The sequence below is a fragment of the Rattus norvegicus genome, chromosome 4 (assembly GCF_036323735.1).
Source record: "Rattus norvegicus strain BN/NHsdMcwi chromosome 4, GRCr8, whole genome shotgun sequence".
NCBI lineage: Eukaryota > Metazoa > Chordata > Mammalia > Rodentia > Muridae > Rattus > Rattus norvegicus.
This window is the reverse complement of record NC_086022.1, coordinates 155,245,339-155,261,669: the sequence shown is the minus strand read 5'-3', so window position 1 is coordinate 155,261,669 and position 16,331 is coordinate 155,245,339. Positions and strand designations below refer to the sequence as shown.

The 16,331-nt window shown below is 40.0% G+C and overlaps 1 protein-coding gene across 2 annotated transcripts in view; it reads right to left on the bottom strand.

Moving 5' to 3' along the window:
* Kdm5a (lysine demethylase 5A) overlaps positions 1-16,331 on the bottom strand; it is a 77,998-nt gene that overhangs the window by 54,452 nt on the left and 7,215 nt on the right. For both annotated transcript variants that reach the window (NM_001277177.1, NM_001277178.1), the window contains exons 4-7: positions 14,287-14,457; positions 4,265-4,399; positions 3,302-3,407; positions 1,445-1,536 (exon numbers count right to left, since the gene is read on the bottom strand). In NM_001277177.1, coding sequence (NP_001264106.1) covers positions 1,445-1,536; positions 3,302-3,407; positions 4,265-4,399; positions 14,287-14,457 — 504 coding nt within the window. The remainder of the gene's footprint in view (positions 1-1,444; positions 1,537-3,301; positions 3,408-4,264; positions 4,400-14,286; positions 14,458-16,331) is intronic.

Sequence of the window (16,331 nt, the reverse complement as noted above, 5' to 3'; positions counted from 1 at the left end):
CTAGAGAGATGGCCTAGTTCTCTTCCAAAGGGCCTAGTTTCAATTCCCAGCACCCATGTGACAGCTCACAACTGTCTCTATTTCAGGGAATTTGACACCTCGCACAGACATGCATGCAGGCAAAACATCAATGTACATGAAATAAAGATAAATTCATTTAAATTTTCAATCCTTGGGATTTGCTAAGTTTTAGCCCAGGTTCCAACCATGCATACCCATCCCAGGACATACCAAAACCTACGGGTGATTAAATCCCTTATATAAAATAAAAAGGCTTAATATTGTCTATCTTCTATACATACCATCCTTTAGAGAAAGTCATCTGAAGATTATTTATATAATATTATGTAACTGCCACACTATATTGTTTAATAAATAATGCCAAGGAAAAGGGGTTATTTTATGGTGAGCCTGCTGATGCATACCTGTAACCCCAGCACAAGAGGTTAAGCCAGAATCATCTCATATCTAAGGCTACTTAGGCTTCACTCTAAGTTCTAGGCCAGCCTGGCTTATGTAGCCAGAACCTGTCTCATGTTTTTTTTTTTGTTTTTTTTTTTTTCCTTCTTTTCTTTTTTTTCGGAGCTGGGGACCAAACCCAGGGCCTTGCGCTTGCTAGGCAAGCACTCTACCACTGAGCTAAATCCCCAACCCCCTGTCTCATGTTTTTTAAAAAAGACAGAAGAAAAGAAAAGAGCTCTGCATTGCTCAGTATAAAAGCAATTATTATAATTTTAAAAATATTTATGAAGGTTTCTGTTGTTGTTGCTGGTTTTGTTTGTTTTTTACTGTGTACCATACACATGCATAGTGCTCTGAGAAGCCAGAGGCCAGAACAGGGCATCAGATCCCCTGCAATTGGAATTACAGACAGTTAGGAGCTGTCAGGTGTGTGCTTGGTGTGGAACCCAAGAAAGAAGAGTGTCCAGTGCGTTTAACACTGAACACCTCTCCAGCTCCAAAACCAATTTTTTTTTTAGAGATTTATTTATTTATTATATATAAGTACACTGTAACTGTCTTCAGACACACCAGAAGAGGGCATCAGATCTCTTTACAGATGGTTGTGAGCCACCATGTGGTTGCTGGGACTTGAACACATGACCTCTGGAAGAGCAGTCGGGTGCTCTTAACCACTGAGCCATCTCTCCAACCCCCAAAACCAATTTTCAGAGTTTTTGACCTGTGTTTGTTTAAAGCAGTGGAGATAGAACTGAAGACACAGAGGCTGACTGTACAGACATCTACTCACTTCTCTACCCTGGTTACCCACAGGCACACGGGGAATGTACATAAGACAAACAAAGGTAATAAACATAAACTAAAGCTCAACTCGAGACTTTCTACACTGTCTTAATCAAATAAGCTAATTGAACACCATGTATCAACACACAGCAAGACAAAAATAAACCTTTTCCAGCCCGACAAACCCCAAATCACTTACAAAGTTAACAGAGAGAGTTCCTTTCCGTTGTCTCATCTGCATGTTAAATGCATCTGACCTGTTGGTAACTTTCCGTCTTCGGGTGACCTCATCTTGAAAAAAAAGTTATATAATAAAAGTAAACTGATGTTGAGTGCTTATTATGGACCACACATTTTTTAAAATTACTTAAATTAGATAAAGTCTCACAACGCTTTGAGACAGACTTAGTTACTGTGGCAGCTGAAGATAAAGAACTTAAGGTATAGCAAAATTAGATTAACTTCTTTAAGATCATATTGACGGTATATTGCAGATTCGGGATTCTAGTCTAGACAAATCTAGAGAGGTAATACCTTCAATGAATGTCTGCATGATATACTTATTACATACTATGTACATGTATGCTATGGAGTGGGGTAGCTTTTAGTCATAGCTTTTTCTTTAAGATTATTGTCAGGCAACACAATGATTATAAGAATGGCATAAGGTCAGGAATGGCTGTGCACAGAGTTAATCCCAGTACTCAGGAGGCAAAGGCAGGCAGATTTATGTAAGTTTAAGGCCAGACTTGTCTACATAGCAAGTTCTAAGACAGCCCCAAATACACAGTAAGACCCTGTCAAAAAAAAACAAAACAAAAGAGCCAGGCATGATAGCTCACATTTGTAATCCTAGGTGTGTGAGGCTAAACAAGAGGATTGTCAAAAATAATAAAAGAAACCCACAAAAACAAAACAAAAAAGAGGAAAGTTTTAAAAAACAAAAATTAGGTCTTAAAAATGTCTGAAGTACGGGTAGTTATTATTATACTGACTGTATGCTGTTCTTTTTCATTTTGTGTTTTTAGATTGATTTTGTTTATATAGGTAAATATTTTACCACTAAGCTACGTCTCTTGCCTTTTATCTTTAATCTATCTTTAATGCTATTTTGTCTCTCCAAATTGCCTAGATTGGCCAGAAACTCACTGTGTAGTTCAGGTCAGTCTCAAACCTATGTCTGTCTCAGCCTACTGGGTAACTGGAATTATAATAAACTGTATAACCAGGCCTGGACATTCTCAAAGTCTTGAGAGTATAACAATATTATCTGACCCCTTACAATTCAGCCTATAATCCATATTATATTAGTTAGTCATCTCATAAATGCAGAGCACTGTATGACTTGAAATAATTCATTAATTATTACACTCAAATGATGCAGCTTACTCTTGGTTAAAATACATTTTAAATTAACATGCTATATAAAAATAGTGCAACATGATTTTTGCATCAGGAACTCTACTCACAGAAGTTTCTAATATGATGCTAAACCAGGCACTTTAAAGAAACTTTATTTCAATGGTACAACACAGAGGACAAATTATTTAAAAAATTAAAATGATGGCCAGAGTTTCTAAAGTTCTAACCTCAGTGTATTTCTCTACTAAAAGTCTGAGAATCTCCTTTTTTTTTTCTTTCTTTTCTTTTTTTTCGGAGCTGGGGACCAAACCCAGGGCCTTGGGCTTGCTAGGCAAGCGCTCTACCACTGAGCTAAATCCCCAACCCCCTGAGAATCTCTTTAACGTAAAAGGAATAACTTTAAGAAGACTATGTGGCAACCAATAACTTAATTATTAGTGAAGCGAAATTACCCTTTAGACATTAAATGAAGTTTCGTGCTGTATATTAGACATGGGGGACAAAAGTAAAAAAATACAGTATAATATTTATTCCTTACACATTACATCTAATACCTCTACCATTAAAAAAGCCTGTCTGCCTACAAACAAGCAAGTTTAGAAATGTTAAGAATTCCCAGCACAGAGTGAAATTCAAATATACTTGAGCCTTTTAACAACCAGATCATTGCACTTCATTTAGTAACAAATTTTACCTTCTTTATCTTTTGCTCCTACTGCCAGGCCTACTACTTTGGGTCCAGCCCCAAAAATCTGAAGTTTCTTCAGTTCTGTATTTCTATTTACTTCTCCAGAGTCTGACTATAAATAAATAAATAAGTAAAAGGATTAGTGTTATTACTCCGAATCACACAATTAGTTTTAAGAGCTAAAACTGGCAGTGGTGGCTTGGGCCTTTAATAGCAGTACTTAGGAGGCACAGGCAGGCTGATCTCTGAGTTTGAGGCCAGTCTGATCTATAGAGCTAGTTCCAAGACAGTCAGGGTTATATAAACAAACAAACAAAAACAACAAACACAATAAACTACTTCCCCAAATTATTAAGTTCATGAGATCCTGTCTCTTAAAAACCCAAATCCCAAACAAATTCTATTAAAAATAGTCCATGGGAACTAGGCAGTGGTGGCAAATGTCTTTAATCCCAGCTCAGGAGGCAGAGGCAGGTGTATTTCTTTTTTTCCTTTTTTCTTTTTTTAAGATTTATTCAGTTATTATATATAAGTACACTGTAGCTGTCTTCAGATACACCAGAAGAGGGCATCGGATTTCTTTACAGATGGTTGTGAGCCACTATGTGGTTGCTGGGACTTGAACTCAGGACCTCTGGAAGAGCAGTCGGTGCTCTTAACCGCTGAGCCATCTCTCCAGCCCCGGCAGATGTATTTCTAACTTAAAGGCCAGCCTGGTTTACACAATGAGTTCCAGTACAGTCAGAAAAATCCTATTTTAGGGAACTGGGGGTGGGGAGTGGGTAAGGTCCACAGGGCTCACCAAGTAAAGGCACTTCCCACAAAGCATGACAGCCAAAGGTGCGTCCATGGTAGGAGGAGAGAACTGACTTCCGAAAATTGTCCTCTGACCTCCACATGCGTACTATGGTGTGTACACAAATACATGCACACTAAAATTTTAAATGGACCATGGACACTGATAGTTACCTGGGATTTAACTCGTCTTGTTCTCTTTGGTGGGATATTCATTCTTGTTCCCCGCTCTGGGGAAGGCTGGATGTCAGTACTGAGAACCTCAGCTTCAACTTTTTCCTTAAGATCTAAATCAGGCATTTGTACACCCTAAAAGAGGACACAAAAGGAGAGAAAATTAACTAATAAAACAAGTTTGAATATGAGGGGAGAATTAGCAAATTCCCGATAACTCCCTAGCACCGTATGAATCCAGATGGTAATCCTGATCTCACACTCATCTATAAGTTCAAAGCAATCCCTGGCAAAGGAAATTCTGCTTTGTCCGTCAGACTATCTTATGCACTCTGTAAGACATCAGAACTGGCCTGGAATTCTCCATAAAACAGAGAATGGTTTGGAAGTTCTGCTCCTCTAGAATTGCAGGCAGGCACCACCACACCAAGCCCTTAAGGGGATTTATTTGTATTCTTCAACATGCCCACTAGGATTGCCTTTCATGGGAATTGAAAGCAAACACTAAAATTTATGTGAAAATGCAAACTGTCTTAAAAATTGAAATGAAACCAAATTAGAGAACTTATGAGGTTTCAAAATTTACTATAAAACAATACTGAAGATTGTACAGTAGGGGTTGAAGATGGCTCAGCAGTTAAAGTCTATGTATTGCTCTCACAGAGGGCCCAAGTATGGTTCCTAGCACCCACATCAGACAGCTCTGAACTGCCTATGACTCTAGCTGCTGGAGGAGAAAATGCCTGACTGCTGTGGGTTCCTGCACTCATTTGCACATACCCACATACCGACAGACACAAACTAGAGACTGGAGAGATGGCTTGGCCATTATACAACCCAAACTAGACATGCATAAACATAAAAGACCTTTAAAAACACAAAGACAGCATAACACTGGTGATAGGGTAGAAAGACAGAGTAGTTCCTCCTATCCGTGGGGCATTTGTTTGAAGCTCCCCATTAGATGTCTGAAATTGCACAGTGCTGAATTCTAAGTATCTTTTCTGTATATTTATAGTTAAACTTCAACTTGCAACAATTTTTTTTAAAAAATCCTGTGTTGAATGTTTTGCCTGCATACATATTAGTTTCTGGTGTCCTTGAAGGTGAGAACGGACATCAGATACCCATTAACTGGAATTTAAGATGATTGTAAGCTGCCATGTAGGTAGCTAAGAACTGAAGCTGAGTTCTTTGCAAAATATCAAGTCTTTCTGCTGCAAAACCATCATCTCTGTGACCCCAAAACTTCAACTTGTAAATTAGGCACAGTAAGATGCTGACTATAGCTGGATAGGGGTGGCAGAGGCAGGCTATCTCTGAGTTCAACGCCAGCCTGGCTTACAGAGGAAGTTCCAGGACAGCCAGGACTATACAGAGACACTGTCTCAGAAAAACCAAACAAACAAATATACTGACTATAAAAACAGAACTATACTAGCTGGTGCCCAAACCTCGCTGATCCTAGCCCACAGCTCCCTGTTCCCAAACCCAGTGGGAGAGAGAGCTCATCGCCCAGACGTGTGGGCAATCCTGAGACTGCAGGGCAGAAGAGACCGCCACTTCAGCCCACCTTTGCCCACACCCCTGGGCCAAGAGGAAACTGTGTAGGGCCTCTGGGAACAGGAAGATAGGGGCACTCAAGCTGCAGGAGCCCTAAGGTCTAGACTGTGCCCAGATCTGAACAGACCCGGTCAAACAACTCCCTGCACCCAAATCCTGTGGGAGGGAGAGCTAGACCTTCAGGGGGGCAGACACAACTGGGAAGCCAGAGCAGACTACTCTCTGCCCACATTTCTGACTCTACAGGAAGACACCTAGTGCCATCAGGGCCCCCACACACAGGGACCCAGAAGTAGGGTCAGACCCTTCTGGTTGCTGCCCTCATGGAGAGCTGAAACTCTGCCCCGAGGAGCGACTGCAGGCCCGAGACCAGAGGTAAGACCAAATTTTCTGCTCCAAGTGACCTGCCTGGTGAACTCAGGACACACACCCACAGGAACAGCTGAGAGCCAGTGGACAGGAACGACTACACACCTGAAAGCAGAACACTCTGTTCCCATAACTGGCTGAAAGAAAACAGGAAAACAGGTCTACAGCACTCCTGACACACAGGCCTATAGGAAGGTCAAGCCACTGTCAGAAATAGCAGAACAAGGTAAAACCAGAGACAACCTGATGGTGAAAGGCAAGCGAAGGAACCCAAGCAACAGAAACCAAGACTACATGGCAGCATCGGAACACAATTCTCCCACCAAAGCAAACACTGGACATCCAAACACACCAGAAAAGCAAGATCTAGATTTAAAATCACATTTGATCATGGTGATGGAGGACTTTAAGAAAGACATAAAGAACTCCCTTAGAGAAATGCAGGAAAACACAAGTAAACAAGAAGAAGTCCTTAGAAACACAAAAATCCCTGAAAGAATTAAACACAATCAAACAGGTGAAGGAATTGAAAATGGAAATAGAAACAATAAAGAAAGCACAAAGGGAGACAACCCTGGATATAGAAAACCAAAGGAAGAGACAAGGAGCCATAAATACAAGCATCACCAACAGAATACAAGAGACACAAGAGACAATCTCAGGAGCAGAAGATTCCATAGAAATCATCGACACAACTGTCAAAGATACTTTAAAAAGGAAAAAGCTACTGGCCCAAAACATACAGGAAATCCAGGACTCAATGAGAAGATCAAACCTAAGGATAATAGTTATAGAAGAGAGTGAAGACTCCCAGCTCAAAGGACCAGTAAATATCTTCAACAAAATCATAGAAGAAAACTTCCCTAACCCAAAAAAAGAGATGCCCATAAACATACAAGAAGCCTACAGAACTCCAAATATATTGGACCAGAAAAGAAACTCCTCCCATCACATAATAGTCAAAACACCAAATGCACAAAACAAATAAAGAATAATAAAAGCAAGCAGTAAGGGAAAAAGGTCAAGTAACATATAAAGGCAGACCTATCAGAATTATACCAGACTTCTCACCAGACTATGAAAACCAGAAGATCCTGGACAGATGTCATACAGACCCTAAGAGAACACAAATGCCAGCCCAGGTCACTGTATCCAGCAAAAGTCTCAATTAACATAGATGGAGAAACCAAGATATTCCATAACAAAACCAAATTTACATAGTATCTTTCTACACATCCAACCTTACAAAGGATAATAAATGGTAAAGCCCAACACAAGGAGGCAAACTACACCCTAGAAAAAGCAAGAAACTAATCGTTTTGCAACAAAACAAAGACAAGCACACAAACATAAACTCATCTCCAAATACAAAGATAACAGGAAGCAACAATCACTATTCCTTAATATCTCTCAACATCAATGGACTCAACTCCCCAATAAAAAGACACAGATTAGCAAACTGGATACATAATAAGGACCCAGCATTTTGCTGCCTACAGGAAACACACCTCAGAGACAAAGACAGACACTATCTCAGACTAAAAGGCAGGAAAACAAATTTCCAAGCAAATGGTCTGAAGAAGCAAGCTGGAGTAGCCATTCTAATATCGAATGAAATCAATTTTCAACCAAAAGTCACCAAAAAAGATAAGGAAGGACACTTCATATTCATCAAAGGAAAAATCCACCAAGGTGAACTCTCAATCCTAAATATGCTCTAAATACAAGGGCGCTTACATACATAAAAGAAAACTTACTAAAGCTCAAAGCACACATTGCACCTCACACAACAATAGTAGGAGATTTCAACAGCCCATTCTCATCAATGGACAGATCATGGAAACAGAAATTAAACAGACACAGACAGACTAACAGAAGTTATGAACCAAACGGTTCATATATAAAAGATATTTATAGAACATTCTATCCTAAAACAAAAGGATATACCTTCTTCTCACCACCTCATGGTACTTTCTCCAAAAATAACCATATAATCGGGCATGAAATAGGCCTCAACAGACACAGAAAGATAGAAATAATACCATGCGTCCTATCAGACCACCAAGGGCTAAAGCTGGTCTTCAATAACAATAAGGAAAGAATGCCCAGATATACATGGAAGTTGAACAATGCTCTACTCAATGATAATCTGGTCAAGGAAGATAAAGAAATTAAAGATGTGGCGAAAGAGGAACACTCCTCCATTTTTGGTGGGATTGCAGACTGGTACAACCATTCTGGAAATCGGTCTGGAGGTTCCTCAGAAAATTCGACATTGTACTACCTGAGGACCCAGCTATACCTCTCTTGGGCATATACCCAAAAGATGCCCCAACATATAACAAAGATACATGCTCCACTGTGTTCATAGAAGCCTTATTTATAATTGCCAGAAGCTTGAAAGAACCCAGATGCCCTTCAACAGAGGAATGGATACAGAAAATGTGGTACATCTACACAATGGAATACTACTCAGCTATCAAAAACAATGACCTTATGAAATTCATAGGCAAATGGATGGAACTGGAAAATATCATCCTGAGTGTGGTAACCCAATCACAGAAAAACACACATGGTATGCACTCATTGATAAGTGGATATTAGCCCAAATGCTCGAATTCCCCTAGATGTACAGAACACATGAAACTCAAGAAGGATGACCAAAATGCGATGCTTCACTCCTTCTTTAAAAGGGGGACAAGAATACCCTTAGGAGGGAATAGGGAGGCAAAGTTTAGAACAGAGGCTGAAGGAACGCCCATTCAGAGCCTGCCCCACACGTGGCTCATACATATTAGACAATTAGACAAGATGGATGAAGCTAAGAAGTGCAGGCTGACAGGAACCAGATATAGATCTCTCCTGAGACACACAGCCAGAATTGGGCAAATACATGCAGCAGCAAACCACTGAACTGAAAACGGGACCCCCGGTGAAGGATTCAGAGAAAGATTTGAAAGAGCTTGAAGGGGCTTGAGGCCCCATATGAACAATGCCGACCAACCAGAGCTTCCAGGGACTAAGCCACTATCCAAAGACTATACATGGACTGACCCTGGGCTCCAACTGCATAGGTAGCGATGAATAGCCTAGTTATGGCACCAGTGGAAGGGAAAGCCCTTGGTCCTGCCAAGGCTGGACCCCCAGTGAACTCGATTCTTGAGGGGAAGGTGGTAATGAGGGAAAATGGGGAAGGGAACACCCATATAGAAGGGGAGGGTGAGGAGGATGTTGGCCTGGAAACCCGGAAAGGGAATAACATTTTAAATGTAAATAAGAAATACCCAATTTAATAAAGATGGGGGAAAAATAAAAAAATTTTAAAAAAGGAAGTTCACGGATAGGTGTGATAGTATACACCTTTAATCCCAACACCAGTGAGGTAAAAGTAGGTGGATCTCTGTGAGTCTGAGGCTAGCCTAGTCTACATAGACATTTTTCAGGCCAATGAGGGCTACACAGTAAGAACTTGTCGAAAAAGAAAGGAGTGGAGAGGCTACAGAAAGCCCTGTCACACACAAAAGAGAAAACAATACTCTAAAGTACAGTATAGTAATATTTTCCTTGGGGTGTATGGGAATGTGATCAAGGGCAAGTATGTCATTCATAAGGATCAGACAGCATGGAGAACGTTGAAGAATAGCAGGTATATTGCAGACCAAAGTAGAAAGTCAAAAGGAAAAGCTAGCCTTAAAGGTAAACATCACTTCCTACAAATTAGAAAAAATTACTTCTCACAGTTGGGGTTGTAGAAAAAAACAAAACAAAACAGAACTATGGTAATATAATAAAGTTATATTAATATGGCCTCTAGCACTGCACATTAATATGGCTTTACTGCACGTTTGTCTTTTTACCTATATTTACCTAAATTTACCTAAATTTGGAGTTTTTCATTGGTGTAAACTGCCAACTTCATATTTCTGGGCCATTATCAACTAAAATAAAAATGGCTTATATATAAGTACCATAATTACATCAGAAAATATAATATATGAAATGTCTCCTAACTACCTAGAAGGCAGAGATAAATAGATGATCCATTACCAGGGCAAGAGGGAACAAGATTTAAACCACACTAACGGGCTGGAGAGAGATGGCTCAGTGGTTAAGAGCGCAGGCTGCTCTTCCAGAGGTCCTGAGTTCAAATCCCAGCAACCACATGGTGGTTCACAACCATCTGATGCCCTCTTCTGGTGTGTTGGAAAACAGCTACAGTGTACTCATGTAAATAAAAAAAAATTAATTAAAAAAAAAAAGGGCTAGAAACAAGTATGATGGCACATATGATCACTAGTGTTCAAGGCCTGCTTGGTCTACATATGGAGGAGTCCTGGCCTGCTGAACTACATAGCAACATTCTGTCTCAATAGAAAATAAACTTAGTGAAAAGAAAAAGAAAAAAAGAAAAAGAAAGAGAAAGAAAGAAAAAAGGGCCTGCTGACTTTGGGAGAACAGGGAGGCACACAGATATCCAAGTTAGTGGTTAGAAGCCAGCCAGGGCTAAATAGTTAAGACCTGTTTCTCAAAAAAAAATAAAAATAAATACATATTTTTTTTTTTGGTTCTTTTTTTTCGGAGCTGGGGACCGAACCCAGGGCCTTGCGCTTCCTAGGCAAGCGCTCTACCACTGAGCTAAATCCCCAACCCCAATACATATTTTTTTAACAATAACTCTATATATTTCTTTGAGCTCCAGAGAAAGACATAGTCTCAAAAAATAAAGTTACATCAAAAACAATTTGTAGGAAGTCAATGGGAAGGTAAACCTTCAAACAGACATCACTATAAAAATGTCAAACAACATTTATCACAAAATATTAAAAAAAAAACTTAAAAAAAAACTCGAAAAAAGGCATATCCAGAATAAATACCAAACCCTTTCAAGTATAAAGCAAAGAGCTCAATTTTAATGAACAAAAGATATAAGAAGACAACTGTATGGAGGTCATAAAAAGGGAGAAAAGCTAAAGATGGGTCAGAGGCTGAGAGCACATGCTACTCTTTTCAGAGGAGCACTAAGTTCCCAGCACCTACATGGCAGCTCACAACTCTCTGTAGCTCTAGTTACAGAACATATGTGTGATGGTTTGTATATGCTTGGCCCAGGGAGTGGCACTATTAGGAGGTGACCCTGTTGGAGTAGGTGTATCAATGTGGGTGTGGGCTTTAAGACCAATATCCTAGCTGCCTGGAAGCCTATAGTCTGCTAGCAGCCTTCAGATGAAGATGTAAAACTCTCAGCTCCTCTTGCACTATGCCTGCCTGGGTGCTGCCTTGATAACAGACTGAACCTCTAAACCCGTAAGTCAGCCCCAATTAAATGTGACCTCATAAGAGTTGCCTCAGTCGGGGCTGGAGAGATGGCTCAGCGGTTAAGAGCACCCGACTACTCTTCCAGAGGTCCTGAGTTCAATTCCCAGCAACCACATGGTGGCTCACAACCATCTGTAATGAGATCTGATGCCCTCTTCTGGTGTGTCTGAAGTCAGCTACAGTGTACTTATATATAATAAATGAATAAAATCTTTAAAAAAAAAAAAGGGGGTTGGGGATTTAGCTCAGTGGTAGAGCGCTTGCCTAGGAAGCGCAAGGCCCTGGGTTCGGTCCCCAGCTCCGAAAAAAAAGAACCAAAAAGAGTTGCCTTAGTCATGGTGTCTGTTCACAGCAGTAAAACCCTAAGAAATAAGTTGGTACCAGTCATTGGGGTATTGCTGTGATAGGCCTGACAATGCTTTTGTCTGGAAGAATGTGGATTTTGGGCGTTTGGATTTGGACAGCTTTAAGTGGGTCTTTTTTTTTTTTTTTGGTTCTTTTTTTCAGAGCTGGGGATCACTGCTGAGCGTGATGTGAACTGTGCAGAACTGGCCCAAGAGCTTTCAGTGGAGAACAATTTCAGTATGTGGTATTTTGGTGAAGAATGTGGCTGTGTTTTGCCCTTCTCTTTAGACTCTACATGAGGCTACGGTAAAGAGATTTATATTAATTACACTGACAAAGGAAGTCTCCAAAAAGACCAGCAGAGACTGTTCTCTGGTTAAGTGTCATGAAGAGCATTTTGAAGAAGTGTAGCAAGCTTAGAAAAGAAAAATATAAAATGTATGGTTTGAGTATTAAAGGGGCACCAGGAAGTGAAATGGAACTGAATCTTGTGTTCCGGGAGGAAGCAAATTAAAGGAGTGAGACTTTGGGGCAAGTTCCTACCCAGCTAAATTTAGATGCAGGCATGGTGGGACACACCTTTAATCCCAGAAGATAGGCATGCAGATCTCTGATTTCAAGGTCAATCTATAGAACAAGATCTAGGACATCAAGCTTAGGTAGTAAAGAAGTTCGAAAACTGAAAGCTAGTGATAATAGAACAAGGAGGTCACGCTCCAGTTCCTGTAAACAGTAGAACTCGGCGTCTTTGGCCATGTGGATCTGGCTTTAGAGTGAAAAATAAAAGGGACTACTGGGACAACTAATGCTGGTTAGCTGAGCTAAGAAACTAGTAGGGATTAAGAAGAGACCAGCTTCACTAAGGTGAAATCTTCTGGGAAGTGTTTTCTGAGGGAACAAAGAAGCTGTTTCCAAGATTTTCTAGATGCCAGAGTCATAGGATATCTGCTGAGGAATGCTGCTAACAGGGACTGGAACCAGCCCAGGAAAATAAGTTTGTTGAAGTCAACAATGATGAAAAGGAAGTTGGAGATCTGAAGACCACTTTGACACAAAGTCTGGAGTTTGCTCCGCTGGTTTCCTATCTTGATTTGGGGATTATAGTTAGGTGATTAGATGGATCTTTTAACAGTGTTGAGACTGCTATAGACTATAGAGACTTTTGAAGTTGGACTAAATGTCCTTTTTTATTCCTATTGCTAGATAGAGCCTCCATAGAATCATGTGTTTGAACAAGCCTATGGGGGCCAGAGAGTGGAAGGAATATGATGGTTTGTATAAGCTTGGCTTAGGGGGTGGCACCATTAGGAGGTGTGGCCTTGTCGGAATAGGTGTGTCACTGTGAGCATGGGCTTTAAGACCCTCATCCTAGCAACCTCCAAGCCAGTATTCTGCTAGTAACCTTCAGATGAAGATGTAGAACTCTTAGCTCCTCCATCGTGCCTGGATGCTGCCATGTCCCTGCCTTGTTGATAATGGACTGAGCTTCTGAACCTTGTAAGCCAGCCCCAATTAAATATTGTCCTTATAGGAGTTGCCTTAGTCGTGGTATGTGTTCGAAGCAGTAAACTAAGTAAGACAGCCAGTGAGAAAAAAGAACATTCAAGATTGAACATTCCTCACAAAAAAAGTTTAAGGTAACCCTGAATGGTGAACTATCAACTTGCCAGACACATGGGCCTCCTAGTTTAATAGTGGCATGAGAGCCATAGTGGTACCTAACCAGTCACTTCTTGGATCTGAGGTCTGTTTCACAGAAGGGAAGTCACCTTTGATACTATATACATAATCAAAAAGCCTATGGCTGGAAAAGTGATAGTCCCTAGTGAGAAATTTACTGCTATTTTGCTACGTAGTCAAGGTTATGCCTGTCAAATTGGATCTTAAATATTTATGTTCATATATTAGTGCTGCCATCCAATTTGATCAGAAAGCTTCTTTTTGCAGTGTGTGGTGGTTAATACAAAGACTTAACTGGTTAAAGCTGTGAAAGTAAGAGGTTCAGACTCAAATCGGAAACCTCTGAAATGCCCACTTTAAGGTTTAGCCAACATTAAGAAGTGGGGCTGGTGCTGGGTGTGGCAGCTCAGTTTTAGTCACAGCACTCAGGGGGCAGGAGCAGGTTGGTATCTATAAGCTGGAGGTCAATCTAATAGTGAATTCTAGGCTACAGTGAGACACTGTTTCAAAAGTTCCAAAACAGACAAAAACCAAACCAAAACTCTTTTCCAGAAATCATGAAGATTTATATTAAATATAAAGACACCCTTCATTTGCATTGTCCTTTACCCTGCAAACCACTAGAAATAGTTCTAATTTTTAACACACTTTTTCTTCTCAAATTTCGGTGTCTAGAAACAGCAAATATCACTTCAAGTTTGTACGTGGCAAATTAAATTTTCCACTCTAAGAACTATGATGCATCTCACCATAAGGCTGACACCAGATTGGAAAAGCTCATATGGGTAGAGAATTCTTTCATAGTGTGACTTCAAAAGAGACCCAGTTCCTTTTCCTGGCAGATATCCCAAACGGCTACCCACTTTAGACCATTTCTTCTCTTTGGTGACTATTTCAAAACCTCCTTTGCTGGCAACAATCTGAAAAAAAAAAAAAAAAAAAAGTATGAAGTCTTTAGGGAAAGAGATTAATTTCAAGTATCCTAACTTTATTTATCAAAAGATAATAAAGAGCCTTTTCCCCAGAGTGGCTGGTAGAATGCTTGCCTAGTATGCACAAAAGCACTGATTTTGACCCCTAGTTCCATAAAATCTAGGTATGGAAGCACACACCTGTAATTCAAGTTCTCAGAAGGTGAAGACAGGAGGACTTGACATTTAAGGTTATTTTCTGCTACATAGTAAGTTGGAGGCCAGACTGGGACATATGAAATCTGACTTTAAAAATAAAAACAGTAGGCCAGAAAGATGGTTCCTCAGGTAGGCTGTTGCTCCCAAGTCTGATGATCTGAGTTCCATCCATAGAACCAACATGACAGGAGAACCAGTTTCTGACCTCCACAAACACTTCATGTTCAAGATTGTGAATGTACATACACACAAAATTAATGTTTTAAAATAAAAATTTCACCAGGTAAGTAAAATTCCAGCATCCTAACTCTGTATGTTGTCTGTAAATATAAACATTATTTTAGACTTAAAATGTAAATCTCCTTTAATTAAACTGATACTGTTAACATGCAAAGGAATAGAGACAATGGTTTTTACAAATATCAAACCTTAAAATTGAATTTCACTGGGTCCACTTTCAAGATATAAAAAAGGATTTAATAAAAATTTATACTTTGCACATTATGCAGTACAAAAAAATATACACTAAACTAAAAAAACCAACCATCACCACCACTAAACAAAACAAAACACACCTACAACCAAAACCAAAAGAAATATTTTGAATTAAGCTGCAAGGCTGGACACATTTCTGTGGTCAAGAGAGCTCGTTCCTAGCAAAGGACCAGAGTTTGCTTCCTAACACCCATACTGGCAAAGTCACAAACACCTGGTAATTCTGTGTATTTCAGGGATCCAATGCCCTCCTCTTTAGGACTCCACAGGCACCTGTGCGCACATGGTGCATATACACACAGAACACGCACATGCACATATGTAGATCTACATACAGACACACACAGGGAGTGTGGTGCAGAGGAGAGTATGCTAAAACCTTGAGGATACCAGTTATGTGTATCACACCACTCAGGTCAGAGAATCAGAGTTCAAGGCCAACCTCTGCTATGTAGTGAACACATAGGTAGCTTTGAGTCACACTGGATTTGGTTGGGGTATAAATATATTTATGTACAAACAAATATCCTAAAGTGAAGGGCTAGAAAGATGACTCTATTATCAGTGGAGACCGCCAGATGAGAATCCCAAGGTCAACCTTGGCTACTCATCAAGCTGGAGATACACGAGAGCCTGTCCCTTAAAGAGAGAAAAAAGAAGTTAATATAAGGGACATAAAGTGTTCTAAATTTAATTTTTATGTTGTTCATGGCTGTTAATTCCAGCAGCACTCAGGAGGCAGAGGCAGAGGCAGATGGATCTCTTAGTTTAAGGCCAGCTTGGTCTATAGAGGGAGTCCCAGTATAGCCAGGGCTACACAGAAAAATCCTACCTGGAAAAACCATAAACCAACCAACCAAACAAAAAGATCTTTTTATTTACTGGGTGTTTATACTAAGAGGGTGCATGTGTACCACAGCACTCACATAAAGGTCAGAGGACAACTTTGTAGAATTTAGTCTTTCTTTCTCCCTTCTTTTACTTGGGTTCCAGGGATCAAAGTCAGATCATGAAGTTGCACAGCAAACACTTTACTCAATAAGCCATTTCATTAGGCATAGCCATTTCATTAGACCTACAGTTCATAATAAAAAACTCTCATATAATACACAAAACCAAAATGGGATAATACCATAAACCCTTTGTTTAGAGACATAAAAGTTCAGGGC